This window comes from Peromyscus maniculatus, chromosome 5 (assembly GCF_049852395.1).
Source record: "Peromyscus maniculatus bairdii isolate BWxNUB_F1_BW_parent chromosome 5, HU_Pman_BW_mat_3.1, whole genome shotgun sequence".
NCBI classification, from domain to species: Eukaryota; Metazoa; Chordata; class Mammalia; order Rodentia; family Cricetidae; genus Peromyscus; species Peromyscus maniculatus.
The window spans coordinates 127,418,290-127,441,868 of record NC_134856.1 but is presented as its reverse complement, the minus strand read 5'-3'; the positions used below and the strand labels follow the sequence as shown (position 1 = coordinate 127,441,868).

The window sequence follows — 23,579 nt, the reverse complement described above, 5'->3', positions numbered from 1 at the left end:
ACTGTTCCCAGCTACTGGATCCCAGTGGGAAAGTCACTCCTGATTCTTGAAGATGTATTGGCACTCAACAATGTTTACACCTCACTCACTTTGTACAATTAGCTCTCCAAGATACAAAAGACAGAACCGCTGTCACAGGACAGCCACTGTTCTGTCCTGCAGGAACTGAAAATAATCTAGTGTCAAGGGCATGTGTCAGACAGTCCTGCACAAAGCAGTACGTGCAAAGGTGAGAGACAGGAGAGAGGTCATGAACTGAGCAGGGGCTGAGGAAGTGACCTCTGAGAAGACACCGGAGAAACCAGAAGGCATTTATCAATAGCCATAAAGGGAGAGAGAAAACAGGACATGGCATATGCAAATACCAACAGGCTACTCTCTCTGTCTCTGTCTGTCTCTGTCTCTGTCTCTGTCTCTCTCTCTCTCAGTGTGTGTGTGTGTGTGTGTGTGTGTGTGTGTGTGTGTTGATTCCAAGGAACCAGGAAAAATCCAGTTTTGGTGAACTATAAAATCTAAGTTCCTTACAGCAACTCAGAGCCTGTTTGTCTGACAGTCACATGTAGCCCAGGCTGGCCTTGAGTTTATTATGTAGCTGAAGCTGATCACAAACTTCTGATTCTCCTGCTTCCCCTGCCCAAGTGCTCAGATCATGGGCATGTATTACCCAGTATTATGTAGTGCTGGGGATGGAACCCTGGCTTTGTGCAAACAAGGCAAGCACTCTACAAACCGAGCTACACCCCCAGCAAAGAGTAGAATCAAACCATTGGTCTTCCAGTTAGCAGTGAACCTCAATATCCAGCTGAGCCACAGACACAGGCAACACAGGTTTTCATTTTGACAACCCAGATGCAGGGGGCAGGCAGGGTGGAGCAAAGGTCTTAAACAGACCTCAGTTGTATAGAGGTTGAGAAAAACTGTTGACTGAGGATGGATAAGGTAGACTAAGGTGAGTAGGGGCAGGAGAAAAATGTGAAACAAATGGATGAGATCTTCAGAATGTAAATTCGGCAGACCTGATTCTTGACTGGTGGTAAAAGTGACAGAGAACAAAGAAATAATCCCAGAAAGGTGGGGGTAGCAAACTCTGGAGCTCAGAGAGCCAGCGGGGAAAGGGGCCCCACGGGGCTGACTCTCAGTCCCCTTAGCTCCTCCTACTCCGCCCCAATCAGAGCTTTTCTTCTTCAGCACAAAAAGCACACGATGCTTTACACAATTCTCTGTTTTGTTTTCGGTGGTAAGGGTGGAACCCGGGGCAGCTGACGTGATATCTGAGTGCTCGCCCACAGAACACTAATCCTCACTCTTCATACCTGACATTACTTTGACCACTGGATATAGATGACTTAAATTATACAGATAAAATTGGAACTAAGCCAACTTCAAGATACTGCTTTATTTTTTTTTTGACAGCGAAGAATTAAAATGTGAGAAACACACAGATTATTAAAATATATAACACTCATCTATGCAACTTGTCATGAAAGATTCATCCGTGAGTGCAGCCAAGGTTAGAAATGAAAAGGGAGAATTTCGTTTGGCACAAGCATCTTCATGGGAGCTGGCAGGAACTTCTGAATCTAAGGCCTCTACCTAACACTGGAAGCCACTCTCTAGGAGAACGCCAGCCTTGGGACTCCCCACCCCTCCTTGGTAAGTATAGCCTTTAATTCACTCAACTAAAATTCATCCCCTGCTGCTCATACAATCAATCATCCTTAACCTCCCCACCCCCACCCCCACCCCGGGCTGAAGTGTCAACTGTAGAGCCCAGTCACTTTTTAAAGGCCACGAGAGAATGGACCACTTTGTGAGATTCCTTTTGAAAACGGAGTATTAGAATATGTCATCCTCTTGGTTGTAATACATGTCTGACTCCACAATCCCCAAACCTGCGCAGGGGTCGTTCCTGATCATCGGGGCCACATCATTTTCACTCTTCTTCCTTTTCAGTGGCTCTCCTTCCTGCACGTAGGACCTCTGCAAAGTAGGGGTGCTCACAGCTGGGAGACCTTTTGCAAACAGAGCCTCCTCCCTTCCTGGTTCAGCTGCATCTGAAGAATTAGCGGTGGGCAGAAGTCGGTCACTTCGTAGCCGTTTTCTTATTTCTTCATTTTTTGTCTGAAAAGCAATACTAGAGAATGAAAAAGAGCCCTGGTGGTGTGATTTTCTTCACGTTCTCATTCATCTTGCTTGTCACGATCACTTTCACTTTTCTATTTAACTACTTAGTCTTGGAACAGATGATCGTTGGGGAACCATGTTGAAAGAGACAAACATAGGGCTTACCCTCATAGAGTTTATAGTCTGGTCCTTGCACCCAAGGCTACCAAAGGGAGGCAAAATGAAGGAGACTAGACCAATGCTGTATCCCTAACAACGGGTTTTGGCTTGTGGGCTCTAGTGCTTAAAAGTGCAGGCAGGAGCTGATCTGATGGTCTTTAGAACCCACTCTCAGCTCAGTACCCATCCCTACTCTGCTTGTCCTCCTCCTTCTCACCCCAGTGGGAATTTCCCCCAAACTTGACTTAATTCAGAGAATTGAATAGTGTTCTTTTAGGCCATATAGCTGAAACAACAAATTTTAACTAAGTTCACAGTGCTGCTTCATTCCTGTACAACACAAAAGTAAGTTTTGAGAAAAAAACCACCAACAAAGTGCACAGCACAAGAAGCACTCAGCTCACTGAGATGCAGTGGATCAGTGCACTCATTTTGTCTCGAGGCTGCTGATTGGCAAGGTCTGGCAGCAGCTCATTTTAGCAGGCAGTCAGCCCCTCAGACTAGCATCCAAGGCTCAGTCCCTCAGACTTGCATCCATGGTTCAGCCCCTCAGATTGGCATCCACGGCTCAGTCCCTCAGACTTGCATCCATGGTTTGGCCCCTCAGACTAGCATCCATGGCTCAGCCCCTCAGACTAGCATCCAAGGCTCAGTCCCTCAGACTAGCATCCACAGCTCAGCCCCTCAGACTAGCATCCACAGCTCAGCCCCTCAGACTAGCATCCACAGCTCTAACCTTTCGGCGTTCCTCGGCCGCCTGCATCTTTTCTTCTATGTCTTGGATTGTGAAATCTTTTACCTCCTTTTTCACCTTAAGCTTTTTCAGTCTGGCCGGTGGCTTTCTCAGTGGCTTTTCAGCAGTGTCCACCTGGAGGAAGACATTTTGCTTTTAATGGAGAAGCAATTATTACCGTGGCCTAGGAGATGAACAGATGAGAAGAGCAGTTTAAAATGCAAATTTCAGAATCTAAACTTTCTAGTGGCAGATGAATGCAATAGAAACTTGAAATCTGTAGGAGCAAAATTATATTTATAATTATTATTATTTGTGTGTGTGTGAAAGTCTAGCTCAATGTAGGAAACTCAGAGTTTAACGTTAGTCAATTGACCTATAATCTTCAACGACAGCGATTGATTTCATAATATTCTGTGTGTAACCAATTCTTTTCACTTGGACAGAGACTAGCTTTTATTACTTTTTGGTCTAATGATGGAGAGAGATTATTAATTATTATTGAGCAACAACTCTATGCTAGACTTTGCTATTGGCATTTGACAAATATTTTCATGACAACAGTAAAACTTTCCCATTTTATATGAATGACTACTCTCTCAGCAGTTCAGAAAAGTGATAATGACTTTCTAGTTATGCATCTAGTTACAAAAAGTAAAATTACAGTAAAGGGCTACAAAGTTTTAACTTGTATTCTCTTCCAAAATAATTACAGTTTACAATATGCATTTACAATGGACAATTAAAACAATATACAAACACCCTCCTAACCCTCTACTTAATCACTCCAACCATATCCCTCAGTAGGAACCTATCTTATGAATCTGTGTGTGTGTGTGTGTGTGTGTGTGTGTGTGTGTGTGTGTGTGTGAGTGCAGGTATGCCCACACTATAATACTCAGATAAAGGTCTGAGGGCAACCTCAGATGGCCAGCCTAGCTTTCACCTTGAGACAGGGCTGCTTATTCACTGTTGCATATGCAGGATCGCTAGCCCAAGAGATTCGGGGGACCTGTCTGTCTCCACCTTCCATCGAGGAGAGTTGGGAGTATATACACATGAGTGACCACATCCTCCTTTATGTGGGCCCTGGGGAGCCAAACTCAGGTCCCCAGGGATTGTTTTCCCCATCAAGCCATCTCCCCAGCCCCTTAGCAGGGACCTTTTTAAAAGAGTTTGTGGACCTTTCCAGATATTCTCTGTAATGCATGTCCATATGCATATATACATATATATGTACACACACATACAGATGCATGGTATCTGCAATACTAAATAAGATCTAAATATGATTGTGCCATACACACTTCCCATGTTTACATCCTTCATTTAATATGGACATCTCTCTAGGTCACCATACACAGATTTATTAAGACTGCAGGAATTCTTCAATAAACTCCAAGTCTTCACTATAAAATGAACCAATATACTGTTCTGGATAATCTCTCTAGAGATTTCTCTTTAAAAACAGCGGAGCTATCAATATTTATTATAATTTCCCAAAGACTGACTCTTCAAAGTCAGGAAAATAAACCAGGCAGACAAAGAACAGGCATTTAACAGAAGAGAAAGGCCAGTGATGGGACCCAGACCTGCCCTCCGATCCCACAAGTGACTTTCCACGAGCTGCTCGTACACTCTGTGAGCCTGATGTCCTCATCAGCAACACAGACTTAACGATCCTTATTTCACAGGATCCGGTTTTGTTCTTGTTTGTTTTCAAGGGAGAAGAAAGCCTGCGATGCCCACTCGGGAAGGGCAACTGCTTTTCAGGAAACCGGGGCCCGCTTTCAGGGGCAACCCATTACATCACAATGGCCCCCAGAATTGTCACAATGGCATGTGTGAACAGGAAGGGTGCCAGGAGCAGATGAGACACGGGAAGAGGAAGTGATGAAGCAGTGCGTTCTCTTACTAACAACCACTGTGTGTCCGAGGTGACATTCTTCTGGAATGCAGTTCTCTTCACTATACAGTGATGGCAGGAGAGAGGGTTGCTGTTTCTATCTTTGAGATCTAGGATCCTCAGAAAGTCCTTAAAGTCTTTTTCATCTTATTATGGGTGTTTTGTCTGCATGTATATTTGTGTGCCACGTACATGTTGTGCCCTAAAAGACTAGAAGAGGGCACTGGGTCTGCTGGAGTTAGAGTTACAAATGGCTATGGCTATAAACCATTGGTGCTAGCAATCAAACCCAGGACTTGTGGAAGAACAGCCAGTTCTCTCAAGCAATGAACTATCCTTCCAGCTTCATCTCAGAAAGCCTTTAAAAAGGAAAACCCTCATTGAGATTGTCGCTCTTTATAACCACTGGATGTTTATGTAGTATGAGGTTTTCCACTATGGGAACCGAGCTACTCATTAAAGCAAGTACCCTCAGTCATTATTTATATCATTTTTATAACATTTGGTTCTTAAGCTTCCTTCTGGCAAAAGCTACTTGATGGAAAGAGGGACATACTTGCTAGGGAGGCTTAACTTGAGATACTTTGAAATTAATATGTAAACATTTTTAGGGATGTTCACTTACAGAAGGCTAAAAGAAAATGACAATCCAAGAGCCAATGAGGGACTGGCACACCAGACATCACAAAGCAGTTTGAACTGCTATGGGATGGTCCTTCTGTACATTGCAAATATGTATTTCTCTCATTGGTTGATAGTAAAGTCGTTTTGGTCCATGGCAAGACAGGATAAGGTTAGGTGGAAAAAATCAAACTAGGACTGAGAGGAAGGGTGGAGGTGGGAGGTGAGAAGGGGGTCGAGACAGATGCTGCAAGCTTCCTAAAAAGCAAGATGCCGGAGGACTAGTAAAGCCATGGCCATGTGGCAAAATGTAGATGAATAAAAACGGGTTAAATTAAATGTAAGAGCTAGTTAATAATAAGCCTGAGCCATCAGCCAAACATTTCTAATTAATATAAGCCTCTGTGTGGTAATTTGGGAAGTGGCCTCCAGGTATAATCAGGCATACTGGACCAAAGTTCTGCCTCCATTTACACTAAACCTTAACAGAAATCATGAGGCCAGTAAAGGGCTCTGAGAGCAGTTTCGCTTTTCCGATTGGGAGAGATGTTTCCCTTGACTTATCCCTAAATAATGCCTGTGAATTTACCTTCTGTCACTCTTTGGAACATGGACTCTTATCTCTGAGGCCCTTGTCCTTTCTTGAGTTTGAATGTTATGCTAAAACCACCACCATAATGATCTGGCTTTGGGTGCAGTTTGTAGAGTGCTTGCCTAGCCTGAATGAAGATCTGTTTTAATCTCCAGTACTGCATAAACCAGGCATGATACTACATGACTGTAAGTCCAGCTCTCCAAAGGTGGAAGCAGTGAGACCATGACTGGCTATATAGTGAGTTCAAGGCCAGCCTGGGTGACATGAAACCTTGCTTTAAAACAGACAGACAGCAAAATTCAAAGACTGCTATAAACAAATGTGTATTCTTTACAAATGAAGTTCAGGTAGGCAGAATCTATGAAATGGTGGCCCTTACCAGTGATAACAATGCTCACATTATACACAGAGATGTCTAGACCCCAAGCCTCAGAAGTCTAGCAATGCTATTATTAGTTAAGTTGCTTTCTTTGAGAACAGTATCAGAGAACTGACAGTCCCGAGTGCAACATTTGGGGCTAAGATTTGAGTTGCGTTTTGGCCAAGCTAACATGCACAGGCCTGTCTTACATCCGATGCATGTTCCTTAAAGCTTTCCTAATTATCTCTTCACCTACAAATGAACCCACCTTGGTTATGCTCGCTAAGGGAGTCTCGTGCACAGAAGAGGCAGAAGTTCCCTGCAGCAGACTTGGTCATTCCCGTTCTTTGGCCTCTAGACCTCGGTGAGGGTGGTCACTCTGACCACTGACTGATATTTTTTGAGTTCTAACTCACCCAGCTTCCTCCTTTTCCTCTTTATAAGGCTCAGCAAATAATATTGGAGACTCTGATGCAATGTGGATCCCTTATCCACACCAAAGGTGACCCAATTCAGAAACAGAGATGACAATAAACTTGGACCAGATAGGAAGAATTAGTAAAGAATTCGCCTAGTTTGTGGAAAGAAGCCAGGTTATGCTAAGAGATGCAGGGACGTGAGTTTGGGACTACAGCCACCTGGAGGCAATAACACCCCTCTCCATATGTATGTAATTGTGTTTGTGTATGTGCACACATGTTGCACAGGTATGCATGCATATGTGTGTGTGCACATATGGAGGCCAGAGGTCGATGTTGAGTGACTTCCTCTATTGCTTTCAATCTTATTTTTTGAGACAGAATGTGTTAGTGTTACTATTACTGTGATGAAACACCGTAATGGAAGGCTACTTGGGGAAGAAAGGGTTTATTCTGCTTACACTTCCATAGCACTGTTCATCATTGAAGGAAGTCAAGACAGGAACTCAATAAGAGCAGGAACCTGGAAATGAGCTGATGCAGAAGCCATAGAGGAGTGCTGATTACTGGCTTGCTCCTCATGTCTTGCTCAGCCTGCTTTCTTATAGAAACCAGGATCACCAGACTAGGGTTGGAACTACCCACAATGGGCAGGGCCCTCTTCCATCAGTCACTAATTGAGAAAATGCCCTACAACCTAATGTCATGGACGCATTTTCTTAATTGAAGTCCCCTAACTTCAGATGACTTTAGCTTGTGTCAAGTTGACATAGAACTAGCTGGCACACATGGAGCTCACCAATTCTTCAAGTCCAGCTAATCAATCAGCTCCAGGGATCTGCCTATTTCTGTTTCCCAAGAACTGGGTTGCAGTCTTGAGCCACCACGCCTGGCTTTTTACGTGGGTGCTGGGGATTTGAACGCAGGTCTTCATGCTTGCCCATCAAGCACTCACCTGCTGAGGCATCTCCCCAACTCCTTCTTAATATTTATTTCATACCATTTTAAGTCTTATGTAAGCACAGAATCTTCTACTATAACTTTTGCTCCAATGGGAATGAGGGCTAGTTTATGCTGAGCAAAATATGAATGGCCATGGCCTGGGCACATGCATTCAGGGTGCACTGAATGATGCATGTCTCATGAAAGTGCTTACATCAACTCTTATGGTAGCAGAACAAAGACAGTCAACGCATTTACCAAATGCACTGCCCAGCAAAGCAGGGAAATCCGTGGTGTCGGTTTAGATGCTAACTGATGACACTCTTAGCTTCTGGACTGGTGGAGGCTAGATATGTCAGATTTAGTGATGCCTTCCAAGGGTTCATCTAAAAGTGAAGGGGATGCCAGGTCAGAGACAGAGGGGGAACCATCAATGGTTATGAAGAGGACTAAAGACAGGCTCTCAATCTGCAGCAATCCAACTCTCCACACTCACCATGTTCTAGTCAGTCAAAACGCAGAATCTTTAACATAAGCAGGTGTGGCCTTTTCAGGGGCCTTCGGTTCAAAGCACAAACATTCTTGAGAACTGTTTCTCCAGAGAGGACTACATAAGTGATAAAAATCGGGCAAAAGAGATGAAAGGGGAGCTGTGGTGGGCACAGGGATACCATGGACAAGTGGGGAAGGACTGGTTTCCTAAGATGCCCCAGTTCAGAAGAGTGGCGGCGCCTCACTTTGAGTGTTCTTTATTATACTTCAAGGGAAACCACAGTGAAGGATAAGAAGAGGCCAGGAAGAGGACAGAGTTATGTCCAGTGTTCCTCTGTGTTTGTGAATGGCACCGCCCCACACCGTAAGTCTTATTTTTAAGGTATCTCACACTTATTCTAGCTCCCCCACAGCATTTATTTAATTTTTTCCCAGCTAGGCATGGTGGCACACAACTGTAATCCTAACACTTGGTCGGCTGAGCCAGGAGGATGGCAGAGAGTTTGAGAGCAATTAGGCCGCATAGCAAGACTCTGCCTCAGAAAACAAAAGCACACAAAGCCAGAATTCCCTAGAGCAGGCAAGAAACGCTTTGGAACATTTGACTGGATGCCTCACACCATGATAACTGCTGGCATTTCCTTTGTATTTCCCTTGATTCCTTGGTTCGATTTTCAGTCAATTATGAAGCTTTCCAAAAAATGCCGACTGCTTCAAAGTGTTAACAGTGTAACTTCTCAGACTTTATATGACCCACACCCACCCTTCAGTTTTTTTTTTTTTTTTGTTTTTTTTTGAGACAGGGTTTCTCTGTGTAGCTTTGCGCCTTTCCTGGAACTCACTTTGGCGACCAGGCTAGCCTCGAACTCACAGAGATCCGCCTGCCTCTGCCTCCTGAGTGCTGGGATTAAAGGCGTGCGCCACCACCGCCCGGCTTCACCCTTCAGTTTTAACTGTGATCTTTTTATATTCGTCCCCAGCTTTCCCCCAAATATCTAAGGCGTGTGCTGTGTTACACACTCAAGCTCATGTGAGCTGGAAGAGGCTTCATCTGTGACCCCAGCACCCAAAATTCCTCCTTATTCCAGAGGCTTTCTGGGGACAATCTTGGTCTCTTTTCGTGAAAATGTATTTTCCAGACTATTTCAGAATTCCCTTTTACAAGAAAGGAGTGTGGACTACAATTACAAATGCTTCAGCCCTTCCCACCTGATAATGAACTCGGCTTCATGTGCAGGTTTGTGGTCAGAGGGGTAGGTCTTGGACTGGGCTACCCACAGAGTCATCTAGAAGATTCTGAAAGCATGAAAGCCAAACCTGATGCTCAGGCACTAGTCCAAGGTGGGATCGGGGTCCTGGGAGTTCTGGAATCTTCCTATGTGACTTACTCCAACGTCAGGGTAAAACCCAGAGCATTGGGTTACCAAGCAAACAGGGCTGGGTGTTGCTGCTCTGGCCTCTTGCAAGCCTGGCTTACACTGGGTCATGTGGGTCTAACACCAGAGAGAGACAAAGACTTGTGGTATACCTGTGGCCTGTGACATGAAATCCTTGTGAGGAGGTCTTGTTCATTCTCCCTGTCCTGTCCTGTCCTATCTTGTCCCATCCCATCATATGCTATACTAGAACCTTAATACACTTAATGATATCAAAATTCACACCCACCACTGTCATGAATAGATCTCTTCCACAATATCTTATATGCACTCATCCTGTGCACTCCCTTGTTAGAAGTCAGAACTCATTCACCTCTGGCGACTGGCTCACTAAGGTAAGTTGTAATTTTATTCCCACTGGTGTTAGCATCAAGGAGTTACTGCATCTCCCTTAAGGAGGCATCTCTTAGCAACGGAGTGTTTCCTTATGTCTTCCTCCATTTGAATTGCTCTCCCATATTTTGACATCGTTTTCTTTTCTCTGTCCCCAGAGACTCACCTATAGCTAGAAAAATAGCCTCTCCTCTTGCTTATTACAGAGCTGTTTTTCTCGTATTTTCAAATACAACCAGATATTTATCATCACCCAAACTGTTGGATTGTGGTGATATTGTGGGAATGTCAAATGACATTTGACTTTTCCATGACTGTGATAAAATACCCTGATGTAAGGAACTTCATGACGGAGGATTTGTTGGCTCGCAGCTCCAGGTACAGACCATCATGGCAGAAAGCCTTGACTGCAGGAAAGTGAGGCAGCTGGTCACACTGCATCCACAGCCCAAAAGAAAAGAGTGATGAACGCTTATGTTCGGCTCACTTCTTTTCTTTACAGTCTAGAATCCCAGCCCAGGGAATGGTGCTACCCACAGGGGGCAGTTCTTCCCACCTCCAGTGACATAATCAAGATGCACCCTCCCAGGCATGTCCAAAGACTAGTTTCTCAGGTGATTCCAGAACTCATCAAGTTGACAATTAAGATTAAGCATCAAACGATGTTAGATGATTCCTTTTTTACCCTCTCCTTTTCCTATTTCTTCTTAGTGTTGGCTGTCTGATGATAGTCTCGATGTCTGGCATTCTCTTTTCCTTTCTGCACATACCTTCCATAGGCCCTACTTCATTCTGAATAAAAAGAATGTCACTTTGGTTTTAATCCTTGAGTATTCCCTATACAATTCACTAACTGCTTAAGCTAGTGAACTGACCTACAGACTGTGTTGAGGTAATCATTACCAATTGTTTTCTATACAGCTTTGACTAAACTTCTGGTCTCTACTTTCACCTTTCTGTTTTTTCCTTTTCTTTTCCCTCAGGCTCCTTTTCTCCCCTGCCCCCAATCTAACCTCTCTTTTGTCTGTGTGTCAAGTGCTAACTGGGTGCCTTGGTTTAAAAACAAACAAAATACTTAGTTCTCTCTAGAGTTTTATACAGAACATATTAAAAATTTTAGGGCCACAGACATGGTTCAGCCTGAGTGAATACCTGAGATATTTTGGATCCTTAAAACTCCTGTAAAAAGCTGGACACATTGGGACACACCTATAATCCCAGTGATGAGATGGATGTAGGAAACAGGAGGATCCCTAGATACTGGGGGCGCGGGGGGGGGGCGGGGGGGCTGCCTATGTGGCAAGTTCCAGGCCAATGAGAGACCCTATCTCAAGTAGAGACAGAAAGCACTGGAAGATAGGCATCTGAGCTTGTTCTCTAAGCTCCACATGTATGCCATGTACACACATGCATGTGTGCGTGTGCGCGTAACACACACACACACACACACACATAAGTTCACTTAAGTAAAAATTTAGAGCTGCAGACTTGCAGTTAAAATCAGAGGGAAAATGTTTTTCACATTAATGTCAAACAATGACAATTAAAACAAGTTGAATCAACAAAGAAAAGAAACAGCATGACAATTTCTGGAACCTTCTGATTTCCTCATGGTTGTAAGTAGGCATACCTGCTAGAGCATTGGCAGTTTTTCCTTTTGGATAAACCACAGTTTAGCTTTATATTCTACAAGAAAATGCTTAATAAAAATTGCTGAGAGGATGAAAGGTCGTTATTTCCTGGGACTTATTATGCCCACATTTAGTAAAGCCTGAAGAATGCTTTATTGGTTTCATTAATCATTAATGGTTGGGGTGATTCTGAATCCACTGAGAATCACAGTGTGCAGAGAAATAAGCAAATTTATACAGGAAAAATCTGGCTTAGACTAATGCTATCACTTATACTATAGGTCCTATATACTGGAAATAATGAGTTGTGATCAATCATATTTTATCGCTAATTTTAAGTATAAGCAAATGTTAATTACAAAATCACTTGCCATGACATCATATGACTCTCCATTTCTAAATACTTTGCTTCGGCTCTGTATGATTCCTTGGACAATTAACTCTTCTAGGATGTCTGATGACTTTGGTCTCTCCCGACTTTCCAGGAGTTGGGTTTTATTGATTATTCCATTGGCCACTGTGTCATCTAAAAGGAAAAGCATAAAGAAAAAGAAATTTAAGAATAAAGAGTTTATCTCTCAGTGCTAAATGGGGGCCGGAGAGATAGCTCTGTGGTAAGAGAGCTTATTGTGAAATCACAAGGACCCAAGTTCAAATCCTCAGCACCCATGTTAAATGTCTGGCATAGTTATCATGCCCACAACCCCAGCACTTGTAGGGAAACATGGGATAGAGCCAAGAGGACCACCGAGGCTTGCTGCCCTTCAGTCTAGCTGCAGGTCCACCAAGAAAACAAGGTGCAGAGTGGTAGAGCAGGACACTGGGACACCTTTTTCTAGCTCCATGTGCACCTGTACATGGTCCAGGGTACACAGCACACACACACACACCATCCTCACACACATACATGCACAAAGTAAATAATTTAAAGCTCTCAATGAGTACCTTATGTAAGTCACCGAACCAAATCTTGTCTCAACATCTTTTGTCTAGATATCTGGTTTCTTTTTAAATAATTTTATCATGTTTATTTATTTATTATTTATTACTTATTTATTTAATGTGTGCATGTGTGTCACCTCATGAGTGTAGAGGTCAAGGGAGAGTTTGGGGAAGCTGGTTCTGCCCATCCACCGCGGGCATTCCAAGGACTGAACTCAGGTTGATAATGCCTGTCTCTACAGCCCCAGGATCTGGTTTCCACTATAAAGCTCTGTAATTCTTTGAAGTTCAAGTTTATGCTGTCTTTGCAGAACAAACACATCAGCACAATCTATTCTGTATGAAGCGAGCGTCATATGAACAGAATCAAGTCCGGTCCCCACGCTGCTATGTGCAGCCTCTTTGTTGTAACAACATTCATACACTCGGGTCAGATGACTCTGATTTGCTCCACTAACTACAGCATTCAACTGCAGCTGAGGCTGGAGACATTCTTCTGGTGACTCTTCCGAGCTGCAGTTTGGTTTCTATGCTTTGTATACAAACGGTAAACAGTGTGAAGTTGCCAAGGGCTGTCGGGTTCTGCAACCCTGGTATACAGTTTCACCATCTGCTAAATCTACAGAGGGAAAGCATGCCTTTCTGGAAAGAGCCCTTGAAAGGGACCAGAACTCCAGACCAGCTAAGATCTTATTAATGATTTTAAAGATGAACCCTGGAGCCGGTTACAGGAGTGGATTAATGACCTGTACTCTTGAGACAGGGCTCCCCATCGCAATTCATCCATGAGCAGAACCTGCCACCTCTGCACCTTTAGATCATAAAATAAAGGGTGCAGGCTTGTTAGCCCAAAGGTGCTTCTGCTTCCCCAGTCAGAAATGACACTGTGCAGAGCCAGCCCTCTGAAGTGAGCTCTCTTCAAAAAGTCCACTGTGTTCAGTGGATGGAGGCTTTCACAGCTGTTCCTAAACTCCGTGGTTACAAAGACAACTTTCATGAGTTTCTGTGGTTTGAAAACATATGCAGAGATGGCGTGCATGCTGCCCAGCTGTTTCTCATTTCAAACCATCAGTCCACCTGTCACAAGAGAGTGCTCGACTGAGCATCACCTGGCGTCAGTACAGGGCCAGGCAGCTCAGTGCTTTCCAGTGCTGGCTCTTCAGCCTTGTGGGTGTGTGAAATGGAGCCCAGTATCACTGCAAAGTGCTCTGTGCTGAGTCTTACAGAATGCATTCAAGCCGAGCAGTGGTAGTGCACACCTTTAATCCTAGCACTTGGGTGGCAGAGGCAGGCAGATCTCTGTGAGTTCCAGGACCGTCAAGGCTGTTACAGAGAGAAAACCTGTCTCTAAAAACAAAACAAAACAAAACAAAACAAAACAAAACAAAACAAAACAAAACAAAACAAAACAAAAAACAGCAACAACAAACAAGAAAGTGCTCAAACATGTAAGCAGACTGGAACCTTGGTAACATAACAAAAATCCAATGTAAAGGTCACAGGGAAATATCTCCATGGAATCAGAGTGATTTTCTTATCATTATTGTTAAAAGGTGGCCTTTCCTAGAGTGGGAACACATGCTTGTAAGCCTAAAATTTAGGAGGTGGAGGCAGAAGAATTAGGAATTTCATGCCACCCCTGGCTATTTGAGACCCTATCCCAAAGCCAAAATGAAAACTAATTTTAAAAAAAGTGGACTTACCAGGAAGGGCTATTAACATAGTAATAACTATTTACCCGTACTGTGCTAAGCACTTTATATTCTGTGTATTATGTTCTGTTGTGGAATATTAGCAAAGATTTGTTGCATTCTTTCATGTTGCATTTGTTTAACTCTGTAAAGCTGTGATACTCTGCCTGTCTAAAACACCTGAATAGTCTAGTAAAGAGCTGAATAGCCAATAGTTAGGCAGGAGAAAGGATAGGCAGTGTTGGCATGCAGAGAGAATAAATAGGAGGAGAAATTTGGGAAAAGAAGATTGAGGAATGAGAAAAGGAGGAGAGGAAGACATCAGGGGTCAGCCACCCAGCTACACAGCAAGCCACAGAGTAAGAAGTAAAGAAAGATATATAGAATAGAGAAAGCTAAAAGCCCAGAGGCAAAAGGCAGATGGGATAATAATTTAAGAAAAGCTAGCTAGAAATAAGCCAAGCTAAGGCTGGGCATTTATAAGTAATAATAAGTCTCTCTGTGTGTTGTGTGTATTCATTTGGGAGCTGGGTGACAGGTCTCCAAAAAGTAAAGAGCAAAGAGTAAAAACATCCAACTACAACATTCAGTTCAAACACGGATCTGTGAGAGAGGTGCTATTGTCTCTATAGGCACATGGATAGCCTCAAGGGGATGAGACTAGTTAGATTGGTAACAAGGACTGAATCCAATTTCAACACCAAGTTCTTATCCTCACGATTCTCTCTCCTAACTATGCTATTTGAGTAGCTGAACTACAAGTACTCCATCTCTCTTCCCGATGTTTCCAAAAGGATGTCACTAACATCAAGAAGTGAATGGAACCATTCCAACCCAGTGTCTTGGAAGTCTACTAAAGTATTTGTCTTTACATGCAGAGTAACTATCCTAGACAGAGATTCTTTGGAAATGTCAATCATTCCAACTCATTCTACTGTTTTCTTGAAACATTGTAGCATATTGGGGCCAGGGTTAAAAATAACATCATGTTTCTATTTTGTTATGAAGTACACTCATGACTTCTCTCATCATTGTGACCAAAGAGCTGACAAAAAAAGTGACTTAAGGGAGGAAGGGAGACTTTACTTTGGCTCCCAGTTGGGAGAAGCACAATCATCTCAAAGATGAAGGTGTGACATTGGGAGCAGATTGGTCTGTGGCCCTGACCAAGACATTCAGACTGTGCTCAGGTGGATTCCTCCCCTTTTCCTTTCAGTCTAGAACCCCAGCTCATGGGATGGTGCCACCCACATCCATTGTGGGTCTCCCCTCGGCAGCTCATCCACTCTGAAATCATCCTCACAGACACAGCTGAGATGTGTCTGTCTCAGGCATCTCTTAGGTTTGTTGACCTTGTCGAGCTGACAACTGAGTTTAACCACCATCTGAAGGGGATGCTCAATAACTTAGTAACTTTAGAGAAAAACACCCCAAATGGAGGAACAGTGTAGGAAATGAATGGCCGGAATACATCAAAGTCTTCAAATATAGAAAAGGGCCTGAGAAGGTGTCTGGGCAGCAGGACAAGCACTTGCTGTACAAGCATAAGGACTGGAGTTTGTACCCCAAGAACCCGAATAAAAGCTGGGTGAATGTGATATTACACCTGGAATCCCAGCACGCAGGAAGCAGAACCAGGGACTCCCTGTCTCCCCAGATGGCTAGTTAATAAGTGCTGGCTTTCCCAAGGCACTTTGCCTTTCTCTATAAGGGAGGCATCAATTGAAGAAGATATCAGCCTTGGGCCTCTATACACACACACACACACATGTACCTGTACCCACACATGTATTCACATACACGCAAACATTATTTTATCAGCCAGATCTCCTGGAACTGGAGTTACGGGTGTTAGTGAGTTACCTGATATGGGTGCTGGGAATAAACCCAGGTCCTCTGTATCAGCAATAAGTGCTCATAACCACTAAGCCAGCAACTGGCCCCTACCCCAGCTATTTTCCAATCTTAACTTGTAGTGAGAGAAAAAACAACAGGGCCATGGAACAAAAGTTTTCCCTGAACTAAAACAATGTTCTTTCCCTCCAGATCTGTGCTGTTCACTTTGTTCCAAAGGCAGACCAACTACAAATAAGATGTCATCACTCAACAGCAAGGAAGAGCTTGAAGGAAGGGAAACCACAGCATTGCATCAGAAGGGCCACAAATAGCGCTTTAAATAGCACACCAGATCGTAATGACCCCTTTTATGTTTTTACTGTGTATTTGCTCAGGTTGTGGATGGGGCAAGGGAGGGGGCAGTTTAATGAAGGTTTTATTTATTCTTATAAACGTAAGCCTCTTCTTTAGGAAGACAACAATACAGTGGGGGCTTACATTCCCTTAAGCCATGTGATTTCTGCTCCTAAAATTTGTTTTCAGTTCTCAACAGGGCTCTTGCTGTTGTCATTTTAAGATGACTTTAATTACTTCATCTATAAGATGAATGGCTAACATTAGTGACTCACATGATAAAGGCCTAAGACTAAATTCTAATGTCTTAGAGATAAGAACTTTGCTGTTTAAAGTACACTAAGACCCCAAAAGAAGTGATCAATGGGCCATCAGATACATACACTATATATTTAGGGGTCTACCAGATGTCTAGTAGAGATCAACAAGAACAGAGGCAAAGGTTACCTAAATTTATGCTCCCATTTATTTTACTTGGAGGTGGAGAACTTTCTGGAATAGTCCCAGGCAAGCTTCCCATCTGGGCTTGTTGGTACAGACTTTCAGCATTGTCTACAGTGTCCTTGGGCCATACAGCTTCAGTTTGGGGGCTGCAATTCTCTTTGGAAGAAGTCACTCTGACATCAGCCTGTGAAAAGAGAACAGCTTGGTGAGATTTCTTAGGAAAATGAAAACAATATAGCAGGTCTGCTTTGTGAGCACTTACCAATTAGTGACTGTAGTAGTCTGATTAGTAATCATAGCCTATGGATGCTATGTTATACAGCCAAATGATCTAGCAGATGTGATTATATAATGCTCTCAGGATGGTAAGGCTATTGGAATTATTCATGTGAACCCCAGATGCAATCACAATTGGTTTTTTATAAGAGACAGACAGAGAGGTTTGAATATAAAATGTCCCTAAAGGTTCATGTATTGAAGGCTTGGTCCCCAGCTGGTAGCCCTGCTGAGAGGTGGTTGGATCATGAGAATGATAATCTCACCAATTCAATGACTCCTTGATGCATTATAGCTGAATGGGCTTAGGGTGTGGTAATACAGGAAACAGGTCATTGAGGGGTATATCCTGTCTCTAGACCCTTGCTCTCTGGCTGTCTCTATTTCCCATTTGCAGTAAGATGAGCAGCTTTGCTCTCTCAAGCTCTCTGCCATTATGCTTTGCCTCACAGGATTGAAACCTCTGAAACTTCTAGCAAAAATAAATCCTTCCCACTAAAGTTGTTTATTAAAGCATTTCTTTTGTCAGAAAACTTACTAACAGGGAAAATCATTGATACTGTGAGTAGCCCTGTTACTGTGGCTGCTCCCGATTGTGTTGTTCAGCACCTTATGGAACTGGATTATGGTTGAAACTTGGCAGAGTTTGGAGATACAGGCTAGAGAACTCCAGAATGCCACAAGCAGAGTTTAGTGGGAAGTCATGAAGGGAGCTCAGAAATCCAGAATACCAACAGAAACGCTGATAGTAACTGTTCCCATGAGGTTTCAAATGGAAATGAGAACTCTACTGGGAACTGGACAAGGGGCCATGAGCTTAAATTCTGGCAAAGGACTCTACATTCTACCCATGCCCTGGGGGTTTGTGTGAGGCTAAATTTCAAGTTGCCAATCTATTAGAAAACGTTCAAGGGAATAAAGCATTCACATTGTGGCATGGATATTGCTAGTTTCTTTCAGCCCAATTTACAGTGAAACCTGGCAACAAAAATCAAGAGTAAAAGCAATAGAAAAAACCTGTGATAGGGACAGAAAAGGATTGTTTGTGGTTGGTAAGGAAATTAGCACCATTAAAAAGGAAGCCAAGTACTTGCCTTTGAGATAATAGGAAAAGTACCTGGAAGCCATTAGGAATTGGCCTGGTGGCCTCCATCAATGGTTCATTATAACTACTGGAAAGACTGCTTTGAAATGAGAGCTCTAGAGAACCTGCCTGAAAAGAACTTTTCTGTGTTTAGTCATGCACACAGGCTGTTGGAATTCTGACCCACCCCTTGGGGACCTGCCCTATGTCCTGACATAAAGTCCCCTTTAAAAAAGACAGCTCCCCCTCCTCTCTCTCTTTCCTTCCATTCCCACAAGGTGTGCACCCCTCTTCCCTCTCTCTTCCCCCCCACCAAATAAAACTCTTCACTGAGCACTGCCTGCATGGTGTCTCTGTCTCCCACCCGCCATGGGGCATCTTGGCTCCAAACCCACCAAAGGCCCCACGCTGTATCATTATATTGGTGCTGCCTGACTGGGCAGGTTTCCTCTGGCGTTTTCTCCCCACTGGCATCTGGAGAAATGCTGGGACCCTGTCCTGTCTAACACCGTCACGTCCGCTGACTCTTCACCCTATTGGTAAGATTCCCTCCTTCCCTTCTAGCCATCTACCACGAACCAGGACTCATGTTGTCTTGAAAGTGGTTTCTAGAAGACCTGGTACTGAGCGCCACTTGTCTCGGGCTTTCAGCCCTCAGGCCCTGTTCCTATGCGATGGCATAGGGCACAGCTGCCGCCACTCACTCCATGGCCCATAGCCTTTGTATGGTGATCCGCTGGCTATCTTAAGCCATTGTTGGTTCTCGCTGACCTTCTGGGACACTGGAGGTCAGTCTGTTGGACCTTCTTCCTCACTGTGGAAAAGATGCATACCACCTAAATGCCTCATCCTTCTTTTTGTCTGTTTCTGGTTTTCTCCTCCTGCAGCCACCATGGCCGTGACATGGCCTAGGGGGAGGGGGGCCTCTCTCCCACCTGGCTACACTGCTGCTCTGTTTCCCAATCTCCTCTACAGCACTGCCTCCAAGGTCCAATACATTAGCTGTAAAAGTTTCCTGGAAAAAATTTTCTCTGTCTTTCTTTCAAAAAGTCTATTTCTTATGTGTGGATAAAAATACATGATTGATGTGGCCACCTGTATGTATTTCTGATGGACTCTTAAATGCTTCTGTTTATCTGTTTATAATCTGTTCAGTTTGTCCTGGAAAAAAAGGGGGGAAAAACCCTGGTGAACACGTGGTCAGACGCCAGAGGGCAGTCAAGTGGGCAGATGCCATCTTGGCTAAGGCCAAAGAGGACAGGTTGTATGACCTCACTGCCATCTTTCCTAAGGGCAGCAAAAAAATCACTTCCTATCAGTGGCTCAAGCATGGGCAGGGTGCCCAGCACTCAATCCATCTGTACAGGGGGTAGGTCAAGAAAGCACCACCTCATGCCAATGCCCAGCAGGTCCAGTCTATCCTGGTGTTCATTCCTCCACTGCCGCTGCCCCCCTCCTCTGCCCCAGGCTCCACATGCTGGTGATAGGACCAACTTGCCAGCTCATTTTATAGATAAATAAAAAAAATCAAGCCTTACTTTTCCTAAAGCTACTAAGTCTCTTGACATAAACTAATGATTTAAATGCTTCAGATTACTTTCCCCTTCTATGATATTGTTATATTAAGATTTTTAAAAGTTTAGATTTTAACATTAACACAATTCTCATATTGCTTGTGTCACAAGCTCAGGATTTTAAATATTCCTTGGTTGCCTTCTAAATATAAACTTAAACTTCTCATCAGGCCAAAGAATCTCTGTCCAGTCTGTATCTGGCTCTCTCTAAACAAAAAATTATACATACCTTTTAACCCAAATCTATAATTTTGCTAGGACTCAAAGGTATGAGCCTCAATATCCATTACCTGCACCTGCTTTTCTATGATTTAAATTTCAATACTGGTTGATAATACTAATATATCTAAAACTTTTATGTCCTTTTATAAAATAAGAATTTATATAAGCCTCAGAGGATCAAAAGAAGTCATTGGATCCACTTTACAGAGGTCAAGATAGCTCCAGATAAATGAGTTTTCCTCACCTGTCTATTTCTGAAAATGGTGTTTTTCTCTCTCCTGGTCTGCCTTTCTTGATTACTAAGACCATGGGACCAAAGGCTCCAAATAAGCTCATAAATTTTAACTTTTGTCTCTAATCTATCTGCTTCGACAGATTTCCACTGGCTTGCTTGTGGAAGACACATCTAAGCATCAGTTGCTGCAATCTTCTCCAAAGGATGATAAGCTCTAGACTTGAGGAAGGCTGATATGATGTGGACCACTTCAACCAAGTGTAATTTTTCCCTGTCTCTACAGTCAGATCAGATAACCACATGCTTTTCATAAATACCCCACTGCCTGGCTTCCCTCCTTACTTTTGACTAGCCTCTTGGCCCCCTTGGATTCTGACCACCTGCTCCCCATTTCAGCTTGAAGCAGCTATAGAAGAGTGTCATCCCTGCTCCCTCCAAACAAACAAACAAGCAAACAAACAAACAAACAGGCTAAAGAGGTATGTCAAAGGAAAACTCCTGGCATTGGGGACAAATTGTCTACCTAATGCCCATTGATATACCAGGAAACTGGATCCAATATTGTCAATTGATAGATTTATCAACTAAAATGGTTCTGCAGTAGGATAAGACACTTGACCTTTATGCAGAACAAAAGAGATATTATATGACCTTAAGAAATAATTGTTTCTATATAAATCATTCAGGATTATAATCTGGCTGTACTCAAAGATCAAAACTACAGGGATAAGCTTTACTTAGTCTCTTGCACATGTTTCCAGGGTTGAGCTTAAAACAAAACTAGAAACAAAGTTTATCTATTTAGATATACCCGGACAGTCTTCAGATACTTCAGAGATCTGCAGAATATGGCATCTAAAATGTTTAATTAAAAAGCTTTTCATGATAGAGGGACATGCTGGATCCTGGCAGGACCTTTATATCCTCCAAAGAAGAAGGCTGGGCACAGAAGAACCTCCACCCAGAACTTGCTCCAGAGTGGCAGCATCAGCCACTGAGATGGGCACAGAAGAACCTCAACTGCTGCCAGGGCCTTCTGCAGACCATGGACAACAGGACTCCAGGAATCCATTGCCTCACTTTTGCCTAGACAAAGTAGGCTGGTCCTTCCCACAAGTGCCTATCCCACAACCATCAGATCTTCTGAGGCCTGGCAGCAAAAGAATGATGTTGTTGACCTGAGAACTCTGCCCTCAATGACCATGGAAGACCCTGGGGTGGTTATCTAGGTAGCCAACAAGTAAGTCTCTGTCACTTTCAATTGCTAACTCAGGTAAAATTTATCCTTCTCAGAGCTCTGATTCCATTGGATGACCAGGCTTTGCTTCAGCTGCCTTCTCAATTCTCTATGTAAAATTCATAGATCTCCCTGTCCTAGGGCTGCTACGAGGTCTAGACACAATTTACCTTGTTATCAGATCAGATAAACTCACAGAACAAATTTTAATATAACGTTTTACTATTGACTGCTCTTGGTATCCTCTGGAGAATCTGATAAAGAAATAGCTTCAAGGTTTATTTATATGAAGACAGAAAAGCTGTCTCAGTTCTGTTCACTCTGATGATGTTTAGGAAAGCCTCCCTCCTCCTTCACTCACTCAACCACTTCCACTCAGTAAATTTCCTCTGGATATAGATTTAAAGATAAGTTTCATCGGGCTGAAGCCAGAAAATGTTCATGCCTTTTAACCTAAAGCCATAGCCTTTTGCTATGACACCAGGATGTAAATCCATTCTAGCTGTCTGACAGATACCTGAAGGCTCCTAGGAAAAGTTCTGCTTCTATGTCAAGAAATCTGGTCTGACAAAAACTTAACAGTCTCCAGAGCCCATTTTAACCCCACCCACACATTTTTGAGCATATTTTGCAATTTCACTCCTGCCTGGGCCAAGGCCAACCCATAAAGTGTCCTCCAGATACACCACCTCCTGCACCAGCTCTGAGGATGCCAACCACCAACCAAGGACGCCAACTGGGATGGATGCACCCCCACCTCCAGAGAAACAACAGATGTGATGTCTCATATACTCCTAAAGAACACATCATTCCTCAATTAACTGCCGGTACCACCTTTTCAGGCTCAAGCAGGCACCTACCCAGCAAGCAGAGCCTGGTTTTCCAAGTTGTCTCAATAAAGGGCATAGTTGTTCTCATGTCTCACTCATTCACCCTTGGCTCTTCCGTACAACCAGGGCATTTCTGTATTCCATTCTTTCTGGCAGTTATCACTCTCCCCATGGCTAGCCCAGCTCATAAGTCCAGTGATAATCTGTTTTTTTCCTCCTAGCAACCTGCCTGCTCAGCTCCTTCAAGGAACAGATGCCTGAGATTTCCACACCTGAGATCTTCACAATGACATCAACTAAATCCTTCTTCACTCATACCTCCTGCCAGGCGTGTGACCCTGAACTCCCAATTTCCCCCTCCCACTTTATCCAATATCAGCAGGAAGCAGTCTCAAGAATTCAGTGCCTTTATTCCCCCACTTGCTATCCATAACTCTTCTTTTTATAATAATCACAATGGAGGAGTGCTGGCATTCTGGCCCACCCCTTGGGGACCCACCCTGCATCCTGCTGTAAAGTCTCCTTTAAAAAAAAAAAGACTCCCCCTCCCCCTCTCTCTTTCCTTTCATTCCTACTAGGTGTGCATCTTCCCCCCCTTTTCCTTTCCCCCTTCCCTCTCTCTTCCCTCCTACCAAATAAAACTATTCACTGAGTGCTGCCAGCATGGTGTCAGAGTCTCTCACCCACCGTGGGGCACCCTGGCTCCAAACACAAACAAACAAATACGGCTTCCATGCCGTATCATTACATAGGCATCGAAGGATATTTACAAGGAGACCTGGTTAGTCCCCCTGGGAACTGTCCTTAATATCATTCATATGATGCTAGTTTTCCAGGTACCTAGAATGTAGGAATTACGACGGGGTGATGGAGAATTCCACCAAGATTACTAAGGAAAGTCTAGGGAGGCAGGCAATTGCATGTCATGGTTAACATGATTGCAAGTATGCCCCTGAGAGGGCATGGTGAGAAGCTGTAAGGGTGAAGCCTATACTGCAGTGGAGATCACTGGATGTCAGGAAAACATGAACAGGAAATATGTGCTGGGGAAATTCCTGCCAGTGATCACAGCCAGCTGGGGAAGGCACTTCGGGCTTTGGCC

The 23,579-nt window shown here is 43.6% G+C and overlaps 1 protein-coding gene and 1 long non-coding RNA gene across 3 annotated transcripts in view; one reads left to right on the top strand and one right to left on the bottom strand.

Annotated features, from left to right (window-relative positions):
* Positions 1–1,376: 1,376 nt before the first annotated feature.
* Positions 1,377–23,579, bottom strand: part of Stmnd1 (stathmin domain containing 1) — a 36,890-nt gene continuing 14,687 nt past the window's right edge. Inside the window, exons 2-5 of one of the 2 annotated variants that reach the window (XM_006972837.4) lie at positions 17,023–17,203; positions 12,124–12,278; positions 3,020–3,151; positions 1,377–2,121 (exon numbers count right to left, since the gene is read on the bottom strand). In XM_006972837.4, coding sequence (XP_006972899.1) covers positions 1,837–2,121; positions 3,020–3,151; positions 12,124–12,278; positions 17,023–17,203 — 753 coding nt within the window. In that variant the 3' untranslated portion in view covers positions 1,377–1,836. The remainder of the gene's footprint in view (positions 2,122–3,019; positions 3,152–12,123; positions 12,279–17,022; positions 17,204–23,579) is intronic. The other variant, XM_042278415.2, reaches the window with a different exon arrangement.
* Positions 4,876–22,570, top strand: LOC121829607 (uncharacterized). The gene is made up of 6 exons (XR_006072598.2): positions 4,876–4,953; positions 8,625–8,716; positions 9,333–9,589; positions 16,432–16,576; positions 17,056–17,224; positions 20,551–22,570. It is a non-coding gene; the product is annotated as an uncharacterized LOC121829607 (long non-coding RNA).